The 13,240-nt window shown below is 49.1% G+C and overlaps 1 protein-coding gene across 1 annotated transcript in view; it reads right to left on the reverse strand.

Annotated features, from left to right (window-relative positions):
* The window catches only part of LOC144784001 (uncharacterized), a 1,599,281-nt gene that overhangs the window by 669,233 nt on the left and 916,808 nt on the right, over positions 1 to 13,240 (reverse strand). The window contains exon 19 of the mRNA XM_078662713.1: positions 1,873 to 1,986. Within this exon, the coding sequence (XP_078518839.1) occupies positions 1,873 to 1,986 (114 nt within the window). The remainder of the gene's footprint in view (positions 1 to 1,872; positions 1,987 to 13,240) is intronic.

A 13,240-nucleotide genomic window follows, 5' to 3' on the forward strand; every position in this document is an offset into this window, starting at 1 on the left:
TCCCAGGTGCAACTCCTACCTCCCATCTGCATGCAGATCTCTCTATTCAGCCCTGTGCTGACTCACCCTGTTTCCTGGAATCCCCCAGCCCCTGTAACTCAAACTCCAGACAAGGAATACACAACCTAGCAGAGGCAGGCTTGGATAGTTAGGCAAGAAAATACCTACTTTCTAAAAGGGGTATTTTCAAACACAGAATGTTAAAACTAACTTCACTAAAAGATGTATTTTATCACTCTGAGTTCAGGCATATTAAACTAGAATTTCTACCCAGTTCTCTGAGTCAGTTAGATTATATGATGTTATATTCAAACTGCCCATTCTGGCCTATGGGTAACAGGTAGCCTTGCAATAATGAAAAATTAAAATGGCTGTAATTCGCTATTAGGACATGCCACACATATCAGGGCATGTCCTACCTTTTACCTGAAATGCACCCTGCCCTTGGGCCTAACTTAGGGGTGACTAATATGTATAAAAGAGAAGGTTCAGGGACTTCTAAGTGGGTGCACTTGCCCAGTCAACATGGCAGTACCAGACTGCACACAGGCTCTGCAATGGCAGACCTGAGGCACACTTTACAAGCTGCTCTGGTGGGTGGCACAATCAGTGCTGAAAGCCTACCAGCAGCATTTGATTTACAAGTCCTGGGCACACACAGTGCACTCTACTAGGGTCTGACAAGTAAACCAAACAAGCCAATCATGGAGTCACTAATCCATACATCAATTTACCATAGGGAGCACTTGCACTGTGGCACTGAACAGCAGTGGCACAGTGCCCAAAAGCATCTAAAACTAGCAAAAACATAAGAGTCAACAGCAAAAAAATGGAAGGGAGACCCACGCCAAGGGTGCCAGTTCTAACAGTGACACAGAGGTATAAAAGACCACTGGGTAAATCAGAGGGCTCTATTTTTATAAATTGGATTAGAGGACCTAAAACCGTCCAAAAAGTCAAGTATTTTTTTAGACTTATTATCACAATAACTACAAAACAAATATACACCAAATCATAAAAAGCACAACTTCTGGGCAAAGATCTAGCTACTTGCAAAATTTAGCATAATTCCATTCAGCAGTTTTTGCGTTAGTGCTTCTTAAAAAAATCTATTGAAAATGCATGCGGATTTTGTGTTTTGGGACTACCTTTTTTTCTTTTCCCTCACTTGATGGATAACCCTTAATCTTTCCATGCACAAATTAGGCAAAATAGAGAAATGTTTTGGAAAGTTTTGTGGAGATTCGTCAAATGATGCTAACATTATTAGCAAACAAAAAAAGCATTTCCTATGGAAACCACATTTCCATAGGAAATGCATTCTTTGGTTTGCTACTAACTTTGTCACTGTTTGACAAATCTTTACAATACTTTTCCCCCAAAAAAGTCTCATCCAACTCACTGCAAAATGCAAAATAAAGAGATGATCTGGCAAGTATGGGATAGGCGCATAGATGTACCCTCTATAGCCTCAGACTAATTCAGAGGCAGTAGGCAAAGTATTATAAAATGTGATGTGACTTTGAAGATACTATTTCGTATTACATATTAATCTAGAATGTAGAGCTTAGCTATGGAGCCAGAAGCCATACACAGCATCCCATCTGCATTTGGTCACCAATCACACAGTTTGTCAGATTATTAAACATTTTATGGGGTTTGATGTTACCTCATGGAACATGCACTGTTTTAAAGAATAATTCAGACAGTTATAATGATAGAGAAGAGATATATGGGGACTTAAATATTATTTCAACATAGAAACATCTCAAGTACATGTACAACGAGATGAACAGTTGTATGTGAAGTTGTATAACACGATTATAGCTTGTAAGATTCATTTAAACAAGCAGATAAGACTGATGCACATACCACATTCTGTGCTGCTGGTTCTTCAGTATTTTTAAAAGTGGGAAGAGGGGAGTACTCCATCCATCTGACAATTATTTCAGCTGTAGGATCGGGAGGCAATTCTTCCCCAAGTGCCTGAAGGATAGGAAGACAAAAAAAGCTTAACAAATGATCAAACACTTTAGATTTTTGTAATAGTCCTACATTACTATCATTATCATAAATGAATTTTAAAGTGAAACAAGTCACATGCAAGTGGGTAAGTGGGTGTCTGAAGAACCTTATATCACAATATGACGATATAATATGTATAGAAAAAAATACACTCTGCCGTACATTCCGAGTCACTGAGGAGTTCCACACTGTATAGAGGAGCGAGGTTGAAGGTGGATTTCCTTTATAAGGTAATGGAACTCAGAAGTAACCTTTAATATGATTTTAACGCAGGACAGAGGATATTTTATATCTTATAATGCATGGTCACACAATCACTCATCCCACAAAACTCTCTAGTTTGGGGTCTTCATCCGTCTTCAGAAAGAAATACTATAGGGGGGCGTGGCTACAGCGCCGACCGGGATGGCTGCGTGAGCGAGTTGCTCCGCGCCATGTCCCGTCTTTCCTCCTGCTGATCGTCGCCCCGTGTCGCCTGGCGGCCGGAATCGTGGTCCGGAGGGGCCGCTGACGTTCTGGGGAGCGTTTGACCCCGGTCGGAGCCCTGGCTGGTGAGCGCGGGTGACCCTGGTGCTCGGCTCGCCTTGGCGCACAGACAAAGGAAGATGGCGGTGCCGACAGCGTAAGGGCTCCAGGAGCGGAGCGGTGTGTGGTGCCGGAGTGCCTGAAGGCTCCTGCGGGACCCTCGTGCTGCGGCGAGTGGAGCGGTGAGCCGTAGGAGCGGGCCCCGAGTTGCGGTGGAGGGCGGCCGGGATTTACCGGCAGGAGTGGCGCCCCTCCCCCACCCGATCCCTGGGACAGCGAAGCCTGGCATTGCGCAGCGCCGGCGGCGGCACTGTCGGACTGAGAGGCCGCCCACCCACTGGCTGAACAGCGGTGGGGGCCGACGGGACACAGAAAGGTGCGGTGAGACGGTGGGGCACTAGGGGGGCGGCCGCCCAAAGCGCCTGCACATCCCGGGACACGGGCTGACAAGGAGGTGGCAGTCGGCCCGATCCGTGGCAGGGGACCCGCCCAGTGGAGGGCGAGGATACAGTGTGGTACTGGGCCCCACCGCGCGTGGTGCATCACAGGGACCAGTGTTGCCGGGGGCAGTGGGCTCAGCTTGCCCGGGACCTTGATTGACTTACTGGCCACCTCTTCAGTGGAGTTTGCTCCCCCTGGCCCTGGTGGGATTTGAGGGCGTTCCACGAGTAACTGTGGGGCAGCACAGAGGGCACTTCCGGACTGGATATTGTCGGATGTCCGAGTGTGGGGTACAGCTGGCGCCGCGGATTCCCGCTTGACCTGGGGATTGGTGAGCCGCGCTGGTTGGGATACCCCGCTGGGCGTTTCAGGTGGGCCTGGCCATTGTCCAAGGGAGCTGCCCGAGTAGCTGACTACCTGCACACAAGATGGCCGCGCAGGGAAATGGCGACGCCGAACCGCCTGAAAGGGGAGGCCGGAGGCTGGAAGACGCGAATGGCGGTTTCCCAACGGAGCCCACGACACAAGAACAGAGGCTGAACCTCCGCCTGGATGCCATCTTGGCCGCGATCACTGCTACGAAGGATGAGCTGCACCAGGATATTGCGCAGGTGGCGTCCGGGCTCGGCCTGCTGAGGGCGGACCATGCCAAGCTCTCTGACCGTGTGAAGTCCAACGAGCAACTGCTCCAGGAGCTGAAACCAGCGGTGGTCACGGCGGAACATAAACTTGATGACGTTGTCCATCGACTGGCGATTCTGGAGCGTCGCGTGGAGGATGCAGAAGGGCGCAACCGCCGGAACAACGTGAGGGTGGTGGGGCTTCCGGAGAAAATTGAGAAGGATGATGCGGTGACCTACTTGGAGAACTGGTTCCGCACAGTGGTGGCGCCGGAGGGCCTTTCCCCCTTCTTCTCCCTGGAAAGAGCGCATAGGGTGCCCGCGAAGCCGCCCCGGAGGGCCGACCGCCCCGACCGCTGGTGGCCAGGCTGCTGCACTATAAGGATCGGGACCTGCTGATCCAAAGGGCGAGAGATCGTGGGCCCTTCCAGGTGGACAACAGCAAGGTGACGATATTTCCGGACTATACGCAGGAGGTGCAGCGGAGCAGGGCCTCTTTTCTGTCGGTGAAAAAGGAGCTGAGAGAGGAAGGGATTCAATACTCCTTGCTTTTTCCGGCCAAGCTGCGGATCATCGTTGACGAACGGACCCACTTTTTCCAAACACCTGATGAAGCATGGTCCTGGCTGGAACTGTATCGTGCAGGGACGGATCGAGCACACAGGCCCGCCAGGGATCGTGAGCAACCGGTCAGGGTCAGTAAATCGCAGCGTATCCGCTCCCGGAATAGGCGCCAACGGGCCGAGCGAGAGGCGCAAATGCTGGCCGATAGACAGAGTGCATTGGAGGCCACGGCGAACATCACGGGCTCGCAGCGAGAGGACGCCTCCAGGGGTTCGGCTTCGGAGGGCGAAGGTGAGAAGACCGGCGATGAAGACTCGGAGGTGGGGGGAGCGCAGGGACCGGAGGTTACCCCACAAACATCAGATGGTATCTTTAATGGGTGAAGCTCGTGGCCGCTGAACTTTTTGTAAGGCCTGGACGCTCCTGACATCTATTGGACTGCCAGGTATGGGGCTGCAGTGGCAGTATGGGGCTGTGGGCGCGGGGTGGTTGCTCTATCGTCCTGGTTCGGGGCTCCATAGTCCTCGATAGACCCTTAAGGTCTTCTGTGGTGTCGACCACAGCTTAGGGTGATGTGTTGGGTGTTTGAGGTTTGGAACGGGGCTGAAGCTGGGTTACTAGGCCCTGTCCTGGGGAGGGGGTGGGTGGGAGTTGTGGGGTATGTTTTGAAGGGGTTGTACGATTGCTGCGATGCGGGTCACATTTATTGGCGTACGCCACTGTTGGGATTGATGCTCTATGGGGACGTTACCTAATTTGAAATGTGTCACATGGAATGTCCGGGGTATTCGTACTATGGTTAAGCGCCACAAGGTACATGCCTACTTGGTGAGGCGGGGCGTCCAGATAGCAATGCTTCAAGAGACTCACTTAACACAGCAGGAATGTGGGGCGTTACAGAGGAGGTGGCGGGGTCAGGTGTTTGGCACGACTTACTCAGCGTTTGCTAGAGGGGTGTTAATATGGGTCAGAGCGGGCACGCCATTCCAAGTCACGAGCCAGAGGATTGATCCGGAGGGTCGTTATGTGGTGGTGGAAGGGAGGCTGTGTGGTAGGGAAGTGGTGCTGTGTAACATCTATGCCCCCAACGCTGATCAAGCACGTTTCTTTGAGGGTTTGTCGCGCTCACTGGCGTATTATTTGGCGGGCCCTATATTGCTGGCGGGGGATTTTAACTCCATTTCAGATGTGCTCTTGGACAGGTCACACCCGCCCTTGGTAGACTCCCCGGTGCGCAGGCTTGCGACCCATAGGCGGGACTGGCAAAAGAAGTGGGGCTTGGTGGATGTATGGAGGGCGCAGCACCCCGAAACTCAAAACTACTCCTACTTCTCGGCGCTGCATGATCTGCATGTTAGATTGGATACGGTGCTGTGTTGCGAGTCTCTAGCGAAGGTGGTGATTCATTCTGAGTACTTGTCTAGAACCATCTCGGACCATAACCCACTGCTGATTTCTATGCAATGGCAGCAGGTGAGATCGGCGGTCCCTACGTGGAGACTTCGTCCGGAGACGCTGGAAGACCCGGCGTTCTGTGACACGGTCCGACAGGGCATAGACGACTATTTCACGATCAATGCTGGGTCGACAGCGACTAGAGCGAATGAATGGGATGCGATGAAAGTGGTGGTGAGGGGGGTATGCATGGGACGGTTTCTGACTGTGAGAGGAACAGTGCTGAATGACCTCGCGAAGGCGGAGGAAGTGTTGAGAGGGGTGGAGCAGCAGCGACCAGAGAAGCCGGAGCTGCAGGACCGCTTGTTACGTGCCAAGGAGGCGGTGGCAACTGAGACGGAGCGATTGCGGTGCTATGATTACAAGTTGTATGCGGTGAAAGTGCATGAGGAGCGTGATAAGGTGGGCACGCTTTTAGCGAAGTTGGCTGATCCGAACTCTAGAGGTTGCCCGGTTATGAGTGTGCGACAGGAAGATGGGGAGGTGGTTTATTCGCAGTCAGCGGTCCTGGGGCGCTTTCAGTCCTACTACACGAGTCTGTACACCAGCCACCTTGAAGTGGAAGCCACGGACATTGGTGATTATTTAGATCAGATCCCTTTGCCGATATTGGATGAGGGGGAGGCCCGGGATCTGGGGGCCCCTGTCACCCTGGCAGAAATCAGAGGGGCGATTAGTCATATGGCGAGGAACAAAACCCCTGGGGTGGATGGGTTGCCGATCGAGTTCTACGCCAAATTTATGGACGTGCTGGCGCCCAGACTGCAGGTTGTGTATGCGGAGGCGAAACAATTGGGACGGTTGCCTGACTCTATGACGGAAGCGCTGGTGGTGCCCCTGCTGAAGCCGGGCAGAGACGCTTTAGATGTCTCTTCTTTTCGTCCGTTGTCTATGCTGACTGTAGATTATAAGATCTTGAGCCGCATCTTGGCCACCCGGCTCCTGCCACTGATGACCTCTTTGGTGCATAGGGATCAAGCGGGATTCATCCCCTCTAGGAGCACTTCGATGAATATCCGTCGGCTGATTGGGGTCATTGATAGTGCTGCCATGGCGGATCCAGGCACGGTAGTGCTGACGGTTGACATTGAAAAGGCGTTTGATAGCTTGGAATGGGATTTTTTAGATGGCGTGCTGTTGAAGTTCGGGGTTGGGGAGGGGTTCCGGGGCTGGACGAGAGTGCTCTATTCATCGGCTAAGGCGCGGGTGCGGCTGGGGACCTTGGTCTCCTCGGTTTATCCGGTCTGTAGGGGCACGAGGCAAGGCTGCTCGCTATCCCCTCTGCTCTTTGCACTAGCGGTGGAGCCACTAGCGGCACAGGCGAGAACGGGAGTTGTTTTCGACGGGATTGCGCAGGGACTTGACTCGCATTATATCTCGTTGTACGCCGATGACTTGTTACTGTACCTGGCGGACTCTGGAAGAGCTCTAGAAAGCGCGGTGGACATGTTGGGCAGGTTCGGGAGGCTTTCAGGCCTCAGGGTGAACTGGACTAAGACTTGTGTGTTTCCGCTGCGAAAGACCACACTCTGCCCGCGGCTCACGAGGCCGGTGGTGTGGGAGCCCTCTTGTTTTGTTTATTTAGGAGTGCGTATCTACCATGACGCGGCAGACCTCCTTGAGGGGAATGTGGGGCGCTGTATTAGGGCGCTGAGAGGCAGTATGGACTTCTGGGCCACTCTTCCGCTGTCTGTACTGGGCCGTGTGGCGCTGTTGAAAATGGTGGCACTCCCGAGGCTCCTCTACTATTTTAGAACGCTGCCGGTGTGGATCCCGCAGGGTATCTTTAGGGAACTGAAGACGTTGGTGACTGGCTTTCTCTGGGGCCACGGTCGCAGACGGGTGGCATTGACCACCCTGCTGAGACCCAAGTGTGAGGGAGGGGTGGCTGTCCCGGACTATGAGCTATACTATCTGGCAGCGCAGCTCCAGGTCCTGACGCAGAACGTGGCCAGAGAATTCAGGGGGCCTGTAGAAGGCCGGGGGATCGGCATTCAGAGGCATGTCTTGGCGTCTATCGTGATGCAACAGAGACTGGCCAGTAGGGACCTCACGATGGAGGAATGGACGCTTAGGTTGTGTTGGAACAGGAACCTGAAGAGGGCTGGGAAGCGCCAGCCATACGCACCGGAGATTCCGCTGGGAATGCTCACTGCCTTACCGCACGGGGGTGATTGGTCCCAATTGTTAGAGTGGGAGGACCTGGGCTTGCAGATGGTAGGAGACCTCTATGTGGACGGGACGCTGGCCCCGTTCCAGACCCTACGAGAGCAGTTCGGCCTGCCAAGTGGCACCTTCTTGCTGCATGCGGCGGTTGTCGCGGCTCTGCAGAAACATTGGGGGGGTGGACTGGCTGAACCGGAGGTGACGACGGTGTGCCAATATGTGGTGATGGCAGCGGGCACCGTCAAGGCGGTGACCTGCCTCCACAATAGGATGTTAAATGAAGGTCTGGCCCCGTTGGTTGAGTTGAAGTCGCGTTGGGAGACCAGCATCGGAAGACGAATCCCGGATTCCGTATGGGGTCAGGTGCTACACCGGACTTGGAAGGGGACGAGGAATGCGAGATTCCAACAGGTGCATTATTTTGTGCTCCATAGGGCATATTTGACCCCGGAGAGGTTACGTCGACACTTCCGGGTGCTGGACGCCATGTGCCCGCGATGTCTAGAGCCTGAGGTGGATCTTGACCACATGCTGTGGGGTTGCCCGAAGTTGGGGGACTACTGGTCTGAGGTGGGGGACCTCTTGAATGCGGTCACGGATCGGGAAGTGGACTTTGACATGGCCGCATGTCTGCTTCTTTGGTTCCCGCATACCAAAAAGACCAAGGTTACGAGCAAATTCATTGGGCTGGGACTGGTACTGGCACAGCGTGAAATCACTTGGCATTGGAAGTCTAAAGAGGGGCCGTCTGTACGGAGATGGAGGAATGAACTGGTGAAGTGGTCGAGCTGTGAGAGTGTGTTACGAATGCGCCAGGCGACTAGAACTGGTAATGAGAAGAGCTTGGAACTGGCACCGTCCTGGGAGCTGGTAGTGCAGGCGTTAAGGGATTATCCGACTGGAGGCGACGAAACTGATCAGTTATAGGCAGGGATTCCGTGTGACTACTTGCTTGTCAAAACTTCCTGATAGTTGTCACCCTGGAGCAGGAGAGGGAAAGTGGAACCCGCATTAGCAGCAGTTGAGGGGGAGGGTACTGAGAAGGAGTCGTAGGAGGGGGTGGATTGCCGGCTAGCGGCAACCTTCCGGAACCGGATGGCTCAGGAAAGTAGTCGTGATGATTTAATGACATGACATTGGAGTGGCCCAAGATTTGATGGTGGGGGAGGGCTGGTTGTGTTGGGATAAAAGCGGATACGAAGTATTACACTAGACCTGTGTCCCGAGGTACCTCCAGTGAACTGACTCATTGAAGCGCCGCCCAGCCTCCGGGATGTGGGCTAATCGGCTGTGTATTGTATTACTGTTGCACTGTCTGCTGGGTACCGATGGTGTATGGGTTGGCTTGTTGGAAGTGTTTATTCCTGATTCTGCAATAAAAATATATTCAAAAAAAAAAAAAAAATGAAAGAAATACTATAGAATAGACAAGAAGTAAAAAAGGCAGCATCTGTAGTTATGAATCCAACACACCAAAACAGTTAGGGGCATATTATCAAGAACGGCGTTACAAGTATCGCCGCTTTAGCGGCAGGAAACTGCTGCTAAAGCGGCGATAATGGGCTTGATAATATGCCCTTGTGAATTCCATAGAAGCCCAGGTTCAGGGCTGCTATGGGAATTCACAAGGGCATATTATCAATCCCATTATCACCGCTTTAGCAGCAGTTTCCTGCCGCTAAAGCGGCGATACTTGTAACGCCGTTCTTGATAATATGCCCCTTAGTACTTTGTTTTAAAAAGTACTAGAACGATTTTAATGTACAACAGACTACAAAAGAGCCGTAGCACAGAATGTCCCTCAGAATGAGTAGAAACTCGCTGAGATCCGTTCTTTTCTGTAACAAACAATGTTCAAAACTAAAACCTGAACCTCTCTTTTTACTGATGGCTCTTAATTTTAGAACATGCAGGTCAGAAGAATAAAGTGCCATTTTCTGTGTTCTTTGTTCAAAGTGCAGCTAATTATGCTCTGTCACCTGCCTTTCATCTTGGCTGCTGGCTTTGGCAGGAGGCATTGTGACTTAGAAACATATCAGAGTTGAGCATCCCTGGTATTTCTCTATTAACAGGGATCTACTCTAATGCAATGAAGAAATTAGAGGCCGTTTTTATGAAATAATTTCAGACACACCTGTTCAATAAATTGTTGCGGGCTAGCATGCCACATTAAATTAGAGTTGAAATATTAATCCCAGGGACTTGCGTGGATAGGTTTGGTTGTCTGCAAGCTCCCAAAACTGGTACAAAAACATTGGGGCATATTATCAAGGGTGGCGATAGGGAATTTTTGCTGCTTTAGCGGCCGTTTTTGGCCGCTAAGCGGAGATAATTCTATTGCCCTATTAGCAAGCTGTCGCTAACAGCAGTTAGCAACAGCTTTTAGGTGATAGCGAGCGGTTTGGGGCCCGCTTTGCATGTTAGCGATATTTATCACTAATGACATGCAAAGTGGGCGTACCCATGCTGTTAGCGACTGAAAACAGTCGCTAACATCGCTTTCGCCTATTAGCAAGGCAGGCGTAGCGATGGAAACATTCGCACTAAGCGCAAATATCTCCAAATACCAACACCTACCCAGACCAGTTCTTAGCCATGTTATCCAATGGGAGGTGGATAACATGGCTAAGAGCATTTCGTCGCTAATGCGTGAATATCGCTGTATTCTCAGCGATATTCACGCATTACGCCGCTATGTATCGCTTTGGAGATAAACGTTGCTAATAGCACGTTATCTCAGCGATAAATTGTTGCGATGCTCAGCAATAAAAAAATAGTCGCTAAGCCTATTTAGCAATAAATATCGCTACTTGTTGGTAATATGCCCCATTGTTCTCTAGAAAGTGCTGGAGCAAATGTGAAGGCTCAAGGACACTAGTACATTTACTATGACACAGTCCTAAGCGAAACGGGTACTGGGAGGACAACCTAGAGGATGTACACTTGATGTTCAACAAGGAATTTCCCAAAGTTCACGCAAACGTAATCCTACACTGATCAAATGACCAACCAAACACGCCACAATCCCACAATCTCCTATGGAGGAAACAATATCAGTCGCCCGGTGTATAGCGAAACCAACTTTCATATCACTGAGGTGCAGAGTCCAAAAACTAGAGCATGCGAGGTGGGTAAAGTTATGTTTCAGAGAGCTGTGCAGAATGTCTCAGGGTTCTACCGGTCACTTAACAACAAAAGGCGAGAACGATCAGCCAAATAAAATGTGCGCGAAAATCGAACCAAGAAAATGGGGTCTGCATGCAAGTTGGGATACTACAGTTGTCTTTTAGTCTACAGAGGTCCACTAAAGCCATGTTTCCAACACGGTTATTTCCAGCAAGGGGAAAGAGAGTGACGGTATTGCTTTCCAATGTTCACATAGTGTTATTTGTTACATCACCCTGTTGGATAGTGATTGACATTGGAGTATGCTTTTACCAAACATGCCTATGAAACATATTTGAATAATAAAACAATTCTTCCCCTTAAAATGACTTCCATTAAGTATTTCATCTAGCTGCTAGACCTCTGGTGTAATAAATAAGCAGATAACTAGCAGTGTCATGCTCTAGGAGTGAGATTGCCATAATGCCCCAAAGTCAGATCTAGAAGTTCACACATACAGACTGCACAACAAAATGCCAAAGGTTCGTTTCACAGGTGGGATCTGGGAGAAAACCCTTCTTTTACTTTAATAGCTTCAGATATGTTATCCAATCAGAGAAATAATGCTCAAACCCTTCTCAGTCCTTTAGTGATCTCAGAATCTTCAGATGCTGTACAAGCTCAGGAAAATGATCCTTTCTCATAAAATGTAATAAAAGTGCTCTCAGAAAAATTTGTTGATCTAAATGTTCCGGATGATAGGCCTTTATATTCTGTAGGACCAGTGCACACAGAACTATATGATCACACGCTGTGACATGAAATCGTTTCCATGGTTAACAGCATCTGGCAGCAGAGATAGCTCTGATGCAAATTACATTTTCATTCATTTTCTAAATTCCTTGCTATCCCTATGCATTCCCATCCCTGAACACTAAAATACTGTTATTACGCCTAAACAGTGGTCATCCCATAATCCTAGCAACTCTTTAATATCAATATGCACTACCCATCTACTCATATATGACCTTAAAAAAACATTTGTTACCCTTATGCACTTCACATCATTTAACCAAAAAAAACCTTTTAAAAAAACGTAAAAATATAGATATAAATAAATATATATTTATGTATAAATATATATTTCTTTCTTTTTTTCCACTGAATAACCCAAAGTTTTAGGTGAAATTAAAGTTAGGTATGATAATAAAGTCTGATTTGTGTATGTAAAACAAAACTAAGAAATTCACTAAAAAATACAATCGTCAAATTGACCTTTTAGTAAAGGTGAAAATTCCACTGTCAACGTAACGCTTTGAGCCCAAAAAAACTATGGAAATTCACTGGTTAGCGTTAACAGAGCTAACTATAACTTGCACTTCCACCATGGACTGCTTATGACCTCACATATTACATCCCTCATGATCTGTATGTGACATCATTTATCACACCACTGATGGCATCTCAAATGACACAATTGATGACTAAGTCCCAGAGTGCTGTAATGGCTGCTGCAACATGTTCTAAGATGTTTTGGCCAGCCAATCAGAGCCTTGCAAGGCTCCTGTAGGAGAAATATGGCTCAAGGGTAAAAAAGCCCCCTGAGCCAATAAGAAGGCTCTATTTTTTTTAATTGTGTTTGAGGGACTAAAATTGTTCAGATGGTCAAGTATTTTTTAAACTTATTATCACAATAACTTCGTTGTAAAGCCCTGCGTCACAATATACCTGCGTCAGGTATAATGTAGGCAATGGGGCATTCCTACGCAGGAAAGCCTCGTAAAAGTGACACCATGAAATCTAAAAGATTTAACTTCGTCACTTTTAGGACGCCACTAGGTCAAAACCTTACGCCTGCTTGAAGCAGGTGTAAGGAGTGACGAAGTGTAGTGGGAATAGGCCACAAAATGCATTGCTGGAGTTGCATCGTACTTGCGACACGACTCCAGCAATGCGTGACTTTTGCCCCAACAGATGCGCCAGAATTTCTGATGCATCTGTCTATCCTTTGGCCATGGTGCGCCGTATTGTAAATAAGGCGCATCCATGGTGGCGGAAGCATTTTTTAGGGTGGCGCAAGGAAAATGACACATCTCTATAGATGCTTCACTTTCTTGTAAATCTGCCCCTTTGTGTTTTGGGACCACAAATTTTTCTTTTCCCTCACTTGATGGATAACCCCAAATCTTTCCATGCACAAATTAGGCAAAAAAGAGAAATGTTTTGGAAAGTTTTGTGGAGATTCGTCAAATGATGCTAATGGTATTAGCAAAACAAAAAATTCATTTCCTATGGAAACCACATTTGCTGAGAAATGCATTTTTTGATTTGATAATAAC

This window comes from Lissotriton helveticus, chromosome 10 (genome assembly GCF_964261635.1).
Source record: "Lissotriton helveticus chromosome 10, aLisHel1.1, whole genome shotgun sequence".
Taxonomy (NCBI): Eukaryota; Metazoa; Chordata; class Amphibia; order Caudata; family Salamandridae; genus Lissotriton; species Lissotriton helveticus.